Source organism: Siphateles boraxobius, unplaced genomic scaffold, assembly GCF_051911475.1.
Source record: "Siphateles boraxobius isolate OS27281-9 unplaced genomic scaffold, OSU_SipBor_1 130, whole genome shotgun sequence".
NCBI lineage: Eukaryota > Metazoa > Chordata > Actinopteri > Cypriniformes > Leuciscidae > Siphateles > Siphateles boraxobius.
Window position 1 is genome coordinate 47,262,559 of NW_027508734.1, and position 16,447 is coordinate 47,279,005.

The following is a 16,447-nucleotide window of genomic DNA, read 5'->3' on the forward strand; positions in this document are numbered from 1 at the left end:
ACTTCGTTTTTGGTCAAAAATGAGTTATTGATATTTTTGGCACATTCAAGACCTCCTTTATCATGTGGATAAGTATATTGAGTCAATTCCGTTATATTTTCGAGAAAATAATGGGTTGTCTTGACAGTAACTTCCAAAAGCCCATGAGAAACCAAGGGAGAACAACGTAACACTAGTTACCGCTCTTTGGCTTTGTTTTGGAACGCTCATATCGAGTTACGGTACATTAAAATTGAAATTACGGTGTCTGTGTGTACTTTACACAGCTGCCATCAGTCCCTGTAACTTCTGATGTCCTCAGAGCTTTGTCCTGCACAAATCCGGTCAGAACATTTAGTATGGTCTGAACCAGCTCCATCGACAAACGTGCAATATCGATCGCGACGGATATATGCAGAGTTGACAGAAAAATGTTACACATGCCATAGCAGGTGAATAGTAGCCTACAACAAAGAACTAAAGCCCCACCTCACCCAGTTTGGGTACCGGACCTGGTTGAAACAATCATGCATATAGCTGGCAGAGTGCCAAAACCTCGCCGGCGCCTTTAGCACCGCCCTGAACAATCACGAACGAAGTGCACAAGCACAATAATATTGCAGAAAGCTGAAAACACCGCGCATACTGAAAAGACCCAGATACGTACGATGTGCGTGACACCTTCGAACACGAATATTATATTCCAGTCTCTGGTTCAATGTGCGCGAGGATCTGTTTGATCATGATCATTTTGAACGCACGTTTAGCAAGTCTTGCCACTCGGTACCAATTGAATATGCTCTTTACCGCTATGGAGGTATTTTGTCATGTCTAATGTATTAATAATAATGCCACCATAATACAACCAAAGCATAGCATAGAAATAAGTAGGTATCTGTAAGTAATTGTAAATCATACAAAATAAATGCCATGATCACTAGATTTTATACAGGTGTTACTCTAATGATTTTGTTAATGGTGATCAGCAACCAAATATTGATTATGTGGAACTGCCTTTTGCCTTGGCATGACTTCTTGCTTTTTGTTGACAATACAAAGGCAGAGTACAGTAACTTTAAAATAGTGGTCAAAAGTCAAGTTTGAGCTCAATATTTTTTTATGTAGATAACTTTCATAACTAAAACATCTAATTGCTAGATTTCCAGTGTTCTACCTATAATTAATTTGGCGGGACAACTAAAAATCTTTAAAGTCATTTTTCCCATTTCCACACTCTAGCGACTTAAGGTCTTTTGCCTTTGTAGGGCAGAATTGTTCTTCACGCGTACAGTAACTGAAATTTAAAACTGTTAAAAGAAATGGCTCAAACTATTGCATAGATATAGGCCTAATACACTACGCTTCAATATGTCTTTTCTTTGTGCTTTGCACTTTTCAATGGGGACTCGAAGCGCTACTCTCTTTTAATCATTCTTGGGGATTTTAACAAAGCAAATCTTTCCCGTGAACTACCAAAATACAGACAGCACGTTACATGTCCCACCAGAGACAGTAATATACTGGACCACTGTTACACCACAATAAGAAATGCATATCACTCCGTCCCACGGGCAGCTTTGGGGCTCTCTGATCACTGTTTGGTTCATCTCATACCGACCTACAGGCAGAAACTGAAATCAGCTAAACCTGGAATAAGGACTGTAAAAAGATGGACTAATGAAGCAGAGCAGAATCTACAGGCCTGCTTTGATTGCACTGATTGGACTGTTTTTGAAGCTGCTACCAATGATCTGGATGAGCTCACAGATACTGTAACATCATATATAAGTTTCTGTGAGGATACATGCATTCCTACCAGGACATTCTTATCATTCACTAATGATAAACCATGGTTTACTGGGAAACTCAAACACCTTCGTCATGCCAAAGAGGATGCTTACAGAAGTGGGGATAAAATCTTGTATAACCAGGCCAGAAACAGATTGACAAAGGAGATCAGAGTTGCTAAAAGGAACTACTCTGATAAACTGAAAAACCAGTTTTCATCCAACGACCCATCATCAGTCTGGAATGGCCTGAGGAACATTACCAACTACAAGTCACCATCCCCTCGATCTGTGGACAATCAACACCTGGCTGACGATTTAAATTCATTTTACTTTCGGTTTGAAAAGCCCTCATTCACACCACACACCCGGTCTGATCTGCACTTCACACATTCAGCATCACCTCCTGTTCTCCAATTATCACTCCCCCCTCCTGCCATCCAACCTGAGCTTAAGGTCTGTGTGGAGGACGTGAGCCGAGTCTTCAAAAAACAGAAGACTAGGAAAGCCTCAGGCCCAGACGGAATCTCATCTGCTTGTTTAAAAGCCTGCGCTGACCAACTGGCCCCGGTCTTCACGCAGATCTTCAACAGATCATTGGAGCAGTGTGAAGTTCCCTGCTGCTTCAAACGCTCCACTATCATTCCTGTCCCAAAAAAACCCAAAATCACTGGACTTAATGACTACAGACCTGTCGCTCTCACGTCTGTGGTCATGAAGTCGTTTGAAAGACTGGTGCTGGCCCACCTGAAGGACATCACTGGACCCCTGCTGGATCCCTTTCAGTTTGCTTACAGAGCAAACAGGTCTGTGGATGATGCAGTCAACATGGGACTGCATTATATCCTGCAACATCTCGACAGACCAGGGACTTATGCAAGGATCCTCTTTGTGGACTTCAGTTCGGCCTTCAATACCATCATGCCTGGTCTTCTCACAGCCAAACTGACCCAGCTCTCCATACCATCCTCGATCTGTCAGTAGATCACCAGCTTCCTGACGGACCGGCAGCAGCGAGTGAGACTGGGGAAACACACATCCAAGACACTCACAATCAGCACTGGTGCTCCCCAAGGGTGCGTTCTCTCCCCACTGCTCTTCTCCCTGTACACTAATGACTGCACTTCTAAAGACCCCACTGTCAAGCTCCTGAAATTTGCAGACGACACCACTGTCATCGGTCTCATCCGAAACGGTGACGAGTCTGCTTACAGACTGGAGGTTGAACAGCTGGCTGCCTGGTGCAGTTATAACAACCTTGAGCTGAACACGCTCAAAACAGTGGAGATGATCGTGGACTTCAGGAGGAACAGCTCAGCACTCCCCCCACTCACCATCATGAACAGCACTGTGGAAGCAGTGGAGTCATTCAGGTTCCTGGGCACTATCATCTCTCAGGACCTGAAGTGGGACAATCACATTGACTCCACTGTGAAAAAGGCCCAGCAGAGACTGTACTTCCTTCGCCAGCTGAGGAAGTTCAACCTGCCACAGGATCTGCTGATTCAGTTCTACTCAGCCGTCATTGAGTCTGTCTTGTGCGCTTCCATCACTGTCTGGTTTGGTTCAGCTACCAAATCAGACATCAGGAGACTACAACGGACAGTCCGGACTGCGGAGAGGATTATTGGTGCCCCCCTGCCAAACCTCCAGGACCTGTACTCTTCCAGAGTGAGGAAGAGAGCAGGTAAAATCATCACAGACTCCACTCACCCTGGACACCACCTGTTTGAACTGTTACCGTCAAGACGGAGACTCAGATCACTGGCCACAAGAACATCTCGGCACAGGAACAGTTTCTTCCCACAGGCCATTTCCCTCCTGAACAGTTAACACTCCTCCCAAGGCATATGCCTGTAAGTGCAATACTCCCACTGTTTAGTGCAATATCCCACAACTCAGGTGATACTTATATGTAGATTTATTTATTTATAATATTCAAAACACCAACTGTGATAGTTTTATTCTCATATATTTATATTTTTATTTTTTATTCTTATAATTTGTAGTATTATGTTTCATGTTGTATTTGTATATGTCCACTGGAAGCCTCAGTACCAAAACAAATTCCTTGTGTGTGCAAGCACACTTGGCAATAAAGCTCTTTCTGATTCTGATTCTGATTCTGATTCTACACGATGTGACTCCATGTTGCTTCAAGCGCGTCATTCTGCGCATGTAATGCGCATAAGTGCTTTGTGCCGCTCTGTATCAGCCTTTCATATTTTAATACTTTTGTGGAATGTAAGATTATTAATAGCCTTTCTTGTTCTGTCCTATCATATGTTGCTGCCTCAAACATCTGCGCTATGAATTTAAAAGATCTCTTTATTGTGTAGTATATATTTATATATAAATATGTTTACTTGTTTTTCATGAATGTATTTTACAACCACACAAAGAGCAATGTGTAACATTTTATGAGATTTAGTGCTACACTTATTCACTCTTATTTATTCCCTACTAAATGATGTTGGGTTTTTTTCACAAAATGTTTAGATTTTATACAATTATTGTGCACACATGATTTTTCCAGAATAACTTTTGCTGGTTATTTATCCACTAATCTAGTTTATAATAGCATTTTTGTCATAGATTATGATCATATATTTTTTCATTTGTTGTTTTTATTTATAATAAAGTTGTCTGTATTTAGTAGATTGTGTTTAACACAAAATAGTGATTATCACTTCAACACACAAAGGTATAGAAATTCTACATTGATTAAATAAAACTGTGCTGGTATCAGATCGGAACGGATCTGAAAAAATGGTTTCGGTTCTACAGCAAACTTGCAACAATGTACTTGGAATGAATAATTCTGTAGATGCACACCGGTCTATTATCTTACAAAAACATCGACTTTATATTTTCAAGCCCCTAAACATGATGCGGAACAAAATTAACTGTCATTGGTTGCGTTATATGTTGCTCAGACATCCTCTTGGGCAGTCCTTGGCCAATGAAAGCTGCGATGGAGTCCAGAACTTCTGCAGTCAGTCTGAAGGTCTGGCTACGCGAGGACTAGGTAACATATTATATGGAGTTAAAGGATTTTGAGCTTTGTCTTCGTATGGGGAGGCGACAGCAAATATTGCCTACATCACCAATGCCAGGATGCACCACTGCTTAAATTACCTGGCCAGAAAATACTGAAAACATCAGAATATTTGTTCACCTAAAATCTTTGTTTTGTGTATAATTTTGGATTCATAGCAGGTCTATAAGTTGACCGTCTCACTGGAGAAATCCTGGTTCTCTCTACGACCAATTCATCGCTGATGCATGTGGAAAGACACAGTCAAGATTTCATTTTAAATAAAATAAACAAAATCATGCCCTTACCTTTACTAATGCTTTGTACTTTTCTTTCAGCTGCTGGTAGAGAATACCGTATTTCTCTACAGGTATGTGGGACAGGGTGCTCTTAAACTCACTGGCCTTGCTCTCCAGAGCCCACCGTGATAGTTTAGGTAGAAGTTCTGAATGGAGCCAGGAGAGTTTAGGGTAAGCTACTCCATCACTGTACCACTGTTCAGGACTCAAAGCATGAATAGACAACTTCCTGGAAAAGAGTTTTACCACCCCCACAAAAAAACACAAAAAAACACATGAAACCATATTGTTTTCATATTCTCTATCAGTCAGCTCTCCAGTGATAGTACACATTCTGCTGCATATATATACAGTATTATGACATAAGCTAATAAAGTGTACATTAATAAAGTACTTAAAAATCAATTGCTAGTTCATAGTTTATATATTGTGGTCTCCACATTGTTAATATATTAATAGGCTATATACAAATAGTAAGTTCTTCATTCATTGTCACTGTAATTAACAAAATTATTGTATAATTAGGTAAAAATTCAGCTTTACCAAGATAACACGAAATGTACACGATAATCCCAAACTTTTGCTGTGTTCCCTTCATTTTAGTGACGACTGCTTCTCAAATCTCGGAGTTCAACGCGGGATTCGCAAAACTCTTGCTTTTGAAAGACAGGTCAGTACCCAGTTTATTTGGACTAACTTGCTCCTCAGAATCACAACCTGTAAGTATGACTATTTGTTCTACCGGTTGTTCAAAATACTTTGTTTTGTGTTTTATATTGTGTAAGTTTCCGGCTAACTTTCTAACTCGCTGTTATTACTGTCTTACTGAAATAACTTCTGCTAATCAGCTGTGGGCCCACTATTACTTAAAACTGTGTCTATTGATGCAGATTGTCTGTCATTCTTACAACTATGAGTAAAGATAAAGGATAGAGCAAGATTTGTTTTACAAACATTTATGTTACATCAGTCATTCACGTTAGTGCTGGGCGAACATATGCACCGTTATTGATACAGATCCTCCATGCGCATCGCAATTAATTCGAAATATACACATCGGTTTGTTGATGGACATACACTTGTTAATGCTGATGGGGAGGAATTATAGTTGCAGCATCTCATAATGTACCTCAAACTGAGTAGTGTATCACTGAGAAACGTCCTTGCAATGGAGGTTCGGATTGAATAGCTATTTCTACTAATGTTTCATCTTCGGACTCATGCTCAGATTGATATGGTAAAGCGACGTCATGGTTCATTACTGTCTTTAGTTTACGGTGTGTACAATCGCTGAGATGTAGGAAGCCTCTGGATGGAGCTGATGTTCAGTTATGGCAATGAGCGTTTCTGTTTGAGACACGTGCTGTACGCAGTAGACCAATCACAACTGAGCTGTCTAGCCAATCAGAGCAGAGCAGACTCACGGAAAAGATGGATTTAGAGGCATTGATTCATCCATCAAGTCGTTTAAGAGTCATTGAAAAATGTGGTGATGTGCAATGTATATTATAAATTTAAACTGTTTTTGACATTAGATGCATGTAAACCTGTTGTAGAAGACCTTCAAAACAAAATTAGGAGCCTTTAAAATGGATAATATGGATAAATGCATAATTGGGGCACTTTAAACAAACCTTTATTGAACATTAATTGCATTAGAACTAAGTGTAAAAATTTACATTAAGCATATGTGACCGATCACGGAAACTAAGGACACAAGTCGGCAACACAACTTTCAAGCAAAATGAGAAAGAAGCGGTTTTTTTTTTCAAAATTGGTGAATTTCAATCTTTTGCAGAATCTGTTAGTTGAAATCACGAAGAAGCCTCTCCATGTTTGAGAAAGCAGTATTGGTATATTTAAAAGCTTACATTTTGAGGTTTAAATCGGCTTGTTTTCGGAGATTCTAGCATGCAGTAGGGGCGTGGCGTGTCATTGTCTGTGTGTGTTTCCATACTGGATAAGCCGGCTTTTGCCCCCGCCCTCCAAGTGAACAGCGTGGCTACTTATTATGCTGTGCTCTGGCCGGCTCTATCTGATATCAAAATTCAATGAAGATGGACGCCGCAAAGATTGTCGCAGACGAGCTGAACCGTGGCAGTAACACCGAAAATGTTTTGAAGTACTTCTTCGACAAGCCGCGCTGAAATAGCGAAACTGTTGTGCAAAGGGGCAATAGAAGACGGGCGCAGCGCGCGCGCCCTCGGTGCTTGAATACAGCGGCCCGCTGACAGCGGTGGCTGGCTGTTTCATATGTGACGTCCCGATTGCTCTGAATGGGGAACGTTTTGTGAACAGGGAACAGACTTAATGGACTGGCAACAATCTCCATAGAACATGAACTGGCACAGAGAATCGAAATAGAGGATGCAGTTAAGACCTTTGCTGTGATGAAGGCCCGCCGTGCGCGCTTCTGAAACGTAAGTTAAGCTTCATTTGCTCTTTGGTCGTTATTTAAGATGCTGAACCTGCTGATGATATAATGTGCTTGCGGACATTTCATTTGTGTGTGTTTTACGCACATGAGAAAGTGGAGTAAAGAGATTTGCAACAGTAATTTGAGGAGGTGAAATGTGATTATTTGGAAAATTCCTGTCATAACTGCTTAAAGAAAAATGCCAGCAGGCATTTGCCTCCTGCATAAACTTTAATATTGTTGACATTTTAGGCACACGCGCGTTGCACACTATTTGCGTTATATGTAGGCCTATGGCTTATTGGTCTTTGTGTGTTGTTGCTGGTTTTGCGTTATATGTATGGTGTAGGGTATGGACCAATCAGACACATACTAATTATTCATTATATACAAAGGTTTATGAAACTCCTCACACAGCCCAAATGAACAAACACAAGGGCAGAAACAGTGTCATGTTACAGGGCATGATAAGGAGATTTTACGACCTCCGAGGAATGTGGCCACATACTCAAGAGAGAGACTATGAAACAGAAACCTTCTTTAAAACAGACTTTGCTGCATTAATCATAGACTAACTGATCTATAAATGAACATGCATAAAACGGTGAAAGAAACCGTGTAAATGGTTTACTGTCTCGTGTACTATTAGGTATATATTATGGTATGTATCCTGGTATACAACCAACTAACGATCAATGTAACCTCACCTGTACCATGCCTCCTACCTAACTAATCCTCATTTAATGACTCACACTTTGATGTACATCACCTTCTTCTAGAATGCAGTGTGGATGTGTTATAGCTATTTTAGCATTAATGAAGGTATAATCATGCTAGGGACCAAGATCCGTAAATCAACTAAGAGCCACTTTCCCTCTCAGACATGTCCCCTTTCTGATTGGTCGAGTTCAACCCTTAGGGGAGGATCTTCTCCAGGCCTTATTAGAGACAGTCCACATGTGACCTCCCTCTCTTAGTTCTTTCATCCAGCCGCAACACTGTTCTGGTGATTCTGGGGAACCCCCTCCCCCTCCACGGGGGCCCCAGGGCCCAGCAGGCCTCGATTCCAACCAGATATGGGCTCAGGCAGGAGAGAGATGACTCTCTCACAAAGAACCAAGGACAATCTCAAAAGTTTTGGAACAAAGACTCCAACCAACAACGACTCCAATCACCCATCCTTCCGACTTCCTCACTTCTCCTGGGTGATCGGCGTGGCCTCAACAGAGTCCCAGGCCTTGACCAAACCAGCGATGCGTTCCTGGAGAAAGAGAACCCTCAACCAACTTCCACTTGACACTGCCGGAACCATCAACGACTTCAATTTTCAACAACTTCAAGAATTGTTCCCATTACAAATGCAAGTATTCAATTCAATGAAATGTGAAAATGAAATTCTGATGGTTCTTCTCATAGACCCTCTTCCGGTTTCCAATTTCATCCTATCACTAACCTATTTATGTATTCATTTGTGTATGTTGTTTAGTTTATTTATATTCATATAAATATCTATATTTAGTTAATAAAACTTGTACATAATATGTATTTGGTTCTGTTCTGTTTGCAATACAAGTCACTTTACGATCACGGTTTTTGCTACTGGCTCAAAGTACTGTACAGGCGAAGAAATAATTATTCTTCGGTGGCCATGGAAGATACCCTTTTCTTAGAATAAATTAATAATCAAAAGAGTTTGTTGGAAGAACTGACTAATTGATTGTAATATTAATTCAGCCACATCAAGTTAATCCAATTAACTGACCCAAATATTTATAATTAATAATAACAAGATATTATTGATTATTAATATTTCCAAAAAGCTGAGTTCCTTACAATGGCATATTGGTCTTTGTGTGTTGTTGCTGGTTTTGTGTTATGTATGGCATATTGGTCTTTTTGTGTTGTTGCTGGTATACGTTGGAAATAGAGGGGCAGCACAATTGTATTTTGCCTAGAGTGGCAAAAGTGTATTCCCTAACCTTTTAGCTTTTTTGATAGCCTACATTCCAATGGCCACAACTTCTCCAAATATTATCAGATTTCCATGTGTTACAAATCGTTGGAAAGCTTGGAAACTACACTTTCAGAATCTTTGAATAACTCAAAATGCCCCAGAACCGACTTGTGTCCCTAGTTTCCGTGATCGGTCACATATATACACTCACCTAAAGGATTATTAGGAACACCTGTTCAATTTCTCATTAATGCAATTATCTAATCAACCAATCAGATGGCAGATGCTTCAATGCATTTAGGGGTGTGGTCCTGGTCAACTGAATGTCAGAATGGGAAAGAAAGGGGATTTAAGCAATTTTGAGCGTTTCATGGTTGTTGGAGCCAGACGGGCCGGTTTGAGTATTTCACCATCTGCTCAGCTACTGGGATTTTCACGCACAACCATTTCTGGGGTTTACAAAGAATGGTATGAAAAGGGAAAAACATCCAGTATGCGGCAGTCCTGTGGGCGAAAATGCCTTGTTGATGCTAGAGGACAGAGGAGAATGGGCCGACTTATTCAAGCTGATAGAAGAGCAACTTTGACTGAAATAACCACTCGTTACAACCGAGGTATGCAGCAAAGCATTTTTGAAGCCACAACATGCACAACCTTGAGGTGGATGGGCTACAACAGCAGAAGACCCCACCGGGTACAACTCATCTCCACTACAAATAGGAAAAAGAGGCTACAATTTGCAAGAGCTCACCAAAATTGGACAGTTGAAGACTGGAAAAATTTTGCCTGGTCTGATGAGTCTCGATTTCTGTTGAGACAGTCAGATGGTAGAGTCAGAATTTGGCGTAAACAGAATGAGAACATGGATTCATCATGCCTTGTTACCACTGTGCAGGCTGGTGGTGATGGTGTAATGGTGTGGGGGGTGTTTTCTTGGAACACTTTAGGCCCCTTCAGTTTGGAGTTCAGGAGATTGTCTTGACCAGGACCACACCCCTACATGCATTGAAGCAACTGCCATCTGATGGGTTGATTAGATAATTGCATTAATGAGAAATTGAACAGGTGTTCCTAGGGCTGCACGATTAATCGTTAAAAGATCGCAATCTCGATTCAACCCCCCATGCGATCTTAATCCTGCATTTCTACGATTCTGCCAATGATATTCAACGAGATAACGCGCTAAGGGTGGAATGGATCACACTTCGGTTCTGCGGTTTGGCACGCATGCACTCTCAGAAATAAAGGTACAGTGAGGGTACAATTAAGTACTTTAAGGTATAAATTTCACAAATGTGCCAGCAAAGGTACAAACATGTATCCAGCTGAGTACCAAAAAGTACCTTTCCAAAGAAAAGGGGTACACAATGAAATATGCATGGTGAAAGGTACATATAGGTACCCTTTGAAAAGGTACATTGTCATATAAAGTAATAGTTAAGGTACAACATTCACAAATGTACCATCAAAGGTCCTATCTTGTTCCCATGGGTACCAAGAAGTACCTTTCTGGTACACATCATGTAAGGCACAAAAAAGTACCTTATTCAAGTCAAAGGGTACACTTCCTGTGGGGTACTAAGAAGTATACTTTTCAAGTGACAGGGTACACAATCCTCTGGGGTAGCAGCTTATGCGTGCCTTTTCTAAGACTGATACCCTTTGTCATAATTTGTAAACAAGTCTGCCGAAGAGAAACGGGTATTTCTCTCTCCCCCACCTCTGCCTGCTGCGCTGTGGCCGTGTGTGTGTGTGACGATCGGCCAACTTGTGGAGTTTAACTCCGAAAAGACAGTTAACCACAGGTTCCCGTTTATCTGGACATGTGTTGTGATATTTAAACAAACGAACCGTCCACGGCGAAATAAAAGCCTCGTATTTACGAGAACGGTCTGAGAGACCTCCAGCTCACAGCGCCAGCGGGGTCTCGGAGCAGGACTTGCCGAGCGACGAGCTAGTGGCCGGGGCAGGCGCCTGCTGGCTGTCGCCTCACTTCATGGAGCTTCTCACCTCCGAAAACTTTGAGGCAAATAGTCAATTCGGCATCAATTTTCACAAGACTGCCTATATTCTAAATCTAAACAGGTAATTTCTCGCCTAAAACGTTCTCATAAGTGAATTTAGTGATGAATAAGGGCGGATTCACATATGATATAGCGCCTAAAAACACGTAGCAAAAGCTAGGCGCTTATTGAGGCGCGCCGCGTTCTCCTTTTTCCAAAGCGCTAGGGCGGCTGGGCTCCTTTATTGTGTACATTATATTGCACATACATGTTCACATTTAAATGTGAATGTATAAGGTTGACGATTGGCCGAATACCATAAGAAATAATGGCTGTGCACTCCTCGGCACAGTGATAGTCTTTGGCTAAACACTTCAGTACATGCAGGTGTGCTTGTGTTTTTGATAACTACTTTGAAAAAATGAAACATTTATAATGTAAATAAAAAAATAAATAACACATTATATATTTCTTTATGTGAGTTAATGCTGCATGAGTAAACATATCTGCAATATATTACACATGGAGTACCATATCTGATCACATATACATCTATATTATGAAGTGTAGGCCTATTACTGAATATAAAATTACATACATTATGATATATTAGTAAATATAGTGTCTCACATTTTAAATATATGAAAAGTGGCAAATCCTTAATATTATTCAATATAGCCTATTGTAATATATTAACACAATATTCTGTATATTTTCAAATATACTGTTAAACCATTTAATATATGTATCACTCATATATAGGGAAATATATTTTCTTTTCCCAGACAGTAAAATGTGATTTTGTAACATCATGATTTTTTTTAAACATACTCACTTCATTAAAGTTTTTAGTCTAACCATTTTTTTTATTATTTGCCTTGATTTCATTATTAGACCTACTAGCAACGTTAGGTCAGATTCACTGTATGTAACTTACAATTCTTAGTTTCATTCATGGTGGTAACATGAAAAATTAGCCATAATCTAGTGGAAAATTGCTGCAATCTCCTGCTGGACAACTAACACTTAATAACATAAAATTTCAACAAAAGCCACTAGATTTCACAATAGCCTGGCTACAATCAGACATAATTTCAATTTATTTATTTTAGTCTAGCTATAGTAAGTGTGCGCTTAGTAATCAAGTGTCATGCCATTTAAATCAATGGAACTTTTCATGTAAGCAAACGTCAAGAATTTGTAACCTTTGTCCAATTTCGATCTTTTCACAGCTCCCTGAAAACTATAAACAAAACGGACAACATCTGCTATTCTTACTTTTGGAAGATAAATTAATGACTGAGAGAAAACAAACTGTTCACAGACTATTTTAAGAATGAATCACTGATCTATATAATGTCATTCTAGATCAGTGGAATGAATGGGGATCGTAGAGGGCGGCGGCGCGACCAGTATATTCCGGAATCTTCCGGTCTCAGCCGCCATTTTGTGAAATAGGCCTATTATGACTGGCTGTTTTTTCGCGCCGGCGGTATTCGCGTTCTAGGTCAGTGGTCACGCCTCTTTCTTTCACTCGGATTGGCGGCAGTCGCTGGAGCCTGCAGGACGCTTGACAGCTCAACAATGGCCTTGCCAACTTTATCCTCAGATGAGCTGATCCAAACATTGATAGAAGGTGGATTAACTATAACAGAAGGAGAAGCGCAGAAATTCAGAGGTGAGTAATACTGTCGCTAGCTAATAACGTGCATTTGAAAGTGACACTTTAAGCTGATTAAAGTTGGCTGATCAGCATTTGCTAACGTAACGCTAGCGCCCGTTAGCTACAGTTAGATCAAGCTAACATTATATCGGGACTTATTTGTAAGTTACCACTAACGTTCGTTACATGTAGCTAGTTGTAAAGAAGAAAGCATAACGTTAATGTTAGCTGACCTTAGCTAACGTTTGCCAGTAAATTCAGCTGGCTGGCTAGCTAACGTTACCTTAAAGTTGGCTACAGCTATCGTTTCCCTCATACAGCCAACGTACTCAACTGAAAAGTTGAGTTAAAGTTAAGTTGATGCCCAAATAGTGCTGCAGCTATGTAGATAATCAAGTATGTAAGTGTTTAGTGTACGGGTATTATATATTTATAAGTTGAAGATGTTGGATGATGTTCGATTCCATTTTGTGCACGTGGAACTGTGTAACACAGTTTAACGTTAGAAGATGGTGGCGTCTATGTTGTGTACGTTAGAATTCCCGGGTCTTCTCTACGCAGTGTTTCTCAAGCTTTTTTCAAAATTGTACCCCTTTTGAATTGCTTTTTTAAAGGGTAACTAAAACCCTGGTCAGAGCCTGACTCCACCCACTGGCAATATTTGAAAAATGCTGGAAAAGTGGGCAGAGCCCAGCGGAGATAGAGGGGACGAACTGAGACCGCAGTGAGGGATTGATTGACAGCTGCTGTCAAACTCGCTAAAATGGAGACCGACTGGAGTGACGCAAGTAGCTTTGCAACAGAGCGGTCATTTGAAGTATTTTCTTCCCCACCTTCATCTGATTTTTCTGCCTTTTAAGAGGGCCAAATCTGAGGTGTGTGGTCATATTTTGGCTTTTACAAAAGTCCTGAGGGAAACTTAATCGATGATGGTCACCCTGTCTGCAGAACATGCACAAAAAAGTCGCTGCAATACACTTCAAAATGTTGTTTTGAGTTGAAATATTTTATCTCACTCACTTGAAATAAACGTGAAGCTTCCACGAAGAAAAGTTAGCATTAATGTTTTAAATCTTACCTGTTTATAAATCCATTTTGTACAGCGTACAAAACAATCGTCCAGACAGGATGATCACAACAATATTATCAAACTCTGTAAACAATAAATTAACTCTGATTTTATTTTCAATACAATCAAAAACGGAGACGCAAGACGGCAAATTGTATTTGAATGAAACGAGAGAGCGCGTCCGTTGTGATGCATGGATTTGCACTGTGTTTATAATGCGTTGCTATTGACGACGGTCAGAAGGAAATGCCACAAATTAGAATCTTGCCTTAAAAAGTGCATAGAGCTGCTTGTTTTATTTGTTGTTTGTTGATTTTCAAATATAAAACTATCCTGATCGTTTTCAATACTCGTAATTCCAACTCCTGACTCGCTACAGTAGTTTTGACGGAACCAGATGCTTTTATACCAGGGGCTGCCAAGGGCGTGGTGAGCTCGCACCAAGGGCGTGACAGAGGTCCGTCATAGAGTACCCTACATCAGAGAGTACCCCTACTGCAGGAGCTTTCCGTTTAACCTGAAGAGGGCAGCACTCATACGTTTTTACACCATATATTTGAAAATTAAAACACTTTATACCCAAATGTCAAAAAATGTACTCGAATCAAAGAACAGCATTTATGAAGTTCCATTCTTACAGATCATTAACTAAAAAAAGTTGTTTCAGTGTTTAGTTACCCTTTAAGCCAAATACCCCCTAACCAATGCAAAATATTTTTGGTATAATTTTTTTTTTTTAATATAAAGCTTTTTTTTAACTAGCAGATATCACCATGAAACTTTACCAGTTGATTAACGTTACAAGATGAAAAAAAAAAAAAAATTTCACATGTTTTCTGTAATTTAATGTTTAAATATACAAATGAGGCATTATCTAATTAAATATGCACTAACTTGCATTTATTTAAAAAAAAACGAATCCGAGTATTGGATAAGGCCAGGTTCAAAATTATTTTTTCATTGTGTTCACATATTAGATGGGGAAAACATTACAGGATATCTACTTTTTGTTATCCCTGTAAATCAGAATATAGCCTACTGCCAATAGCCTTAAAAATTTTCGCCATGTTTTTTGGAATAAAATGTTATATAAACCAGGCTAGGAATAATATATTTACAAATCCCTTTGTTAATGTCTTTATAATATAACTAGGTACAAGACTGGAAGGTTTGGTGTATACAGGTGCTACTGAAGTGGAGGTTTCTATTTTCGTTTTAAACCAAAACATTTAAATGCTACATTTCAAATGTAGAATCCATCACTTAGGCTAATTCATTCATTATTATAGTATAATTATTGTAGGAATTATGCATGACATATTTTTAAATTAGTTTTTTTTTTGTAAAAAAATCACATACTCCAAAGTATCCCTAGGGGTACACATACCCTTATTTGAGAAACACTGCTCTACTGTACAAATGGAATCTGTGGGAATTTCTGAAATGTGGACAACCAGTTACTGTGTATATACCCATAATGCATGAGTAATGATCAAATTCAATGTGCTATTTATTCCGTAGAAAATGAAGTGGATGGAGAGACGGTACACCTGGGCTTAACTGACTCAATGCTAGACCATCTATTCAAAGGCTCGTTCAAAAAGCAGGCCAAGTTCCTTCAAATAGTACGACAGATGCAAGAGCCTGGACACGGAGAGGCCTGTCCCACTCAAAGCAACACACAACCCAACATGGGTAGAGGCTGTCCCGTAACGGCTACTCACAGCACAGGTAGCCCTAGGTCTCCCACCATTCCTTCCACCTTGTTATCAATTATTTAAACAAATTATTTATTCTTACAGAGGAGATGGACACAGAGGAGATGCACACAATTACATTTCAAGTGCTAGATGTTGATGCTGCTATGAGGCAAGTGTTGAGTTTCATTCAACTGTAACACTGCAACACCAACTCCCTTTTATTAAGCTCTCATACTTGCCTGTTTTAAAGAAATCGAAACAAATCGTTGTACTTTACGGTGGCCGTGAGGGGTCACATGTGAGTGTGACCCCTCTCGGCTACCATAGTACTTACTATAACGAACTTACAGACGTAAATTGTCTATTTTTTCTTGTAGAACTAGTTCTCAGTCCGTTGGGAGACTGCCTGATGTTTATGTCCTCCCATCATTCCCTAAAGAGCTTCAAGCAAAGCTGGATGCCAAAGAGGAGGTCCAGAGAGTTCCACAATATAGGCACAAAATAATAAGAGTATTGCATGAGACTGTAGCCATGTATACT

The 16,447-nt window shown here is 39.9% G+C and overlaps 1 protein-coding gene across 3 annotated transcripts in view; it reads right to left on the reverse strand.

Moving 5' to 3' along the window:
* trmt44 (tRNA methyltransferase 44 homolog) overlaps positions 1-16,447 on the reverse strand; it is a 182,013-nt gene that overhangs the window by 131,322 nt on the left and 34,244 nt on the right. For all 3 annotated transcript variants that reach the window (XR_013203702.1, XM_077229586.1, XM_077229587.1), the window contains exon 3: positions 5,112-5,331. Coding sequence is in view for 2 of the 3 variants with exons in the window: in XM_077229586.1 (XP_077085701.1) it covers positions 5,112-5,331 (220 nt within the window). In the remaining variant the exon portion in view is untranslated. The remainder of the gene's footprint in view (positions 1-5,111; positions 5,332-16,447) is intronic.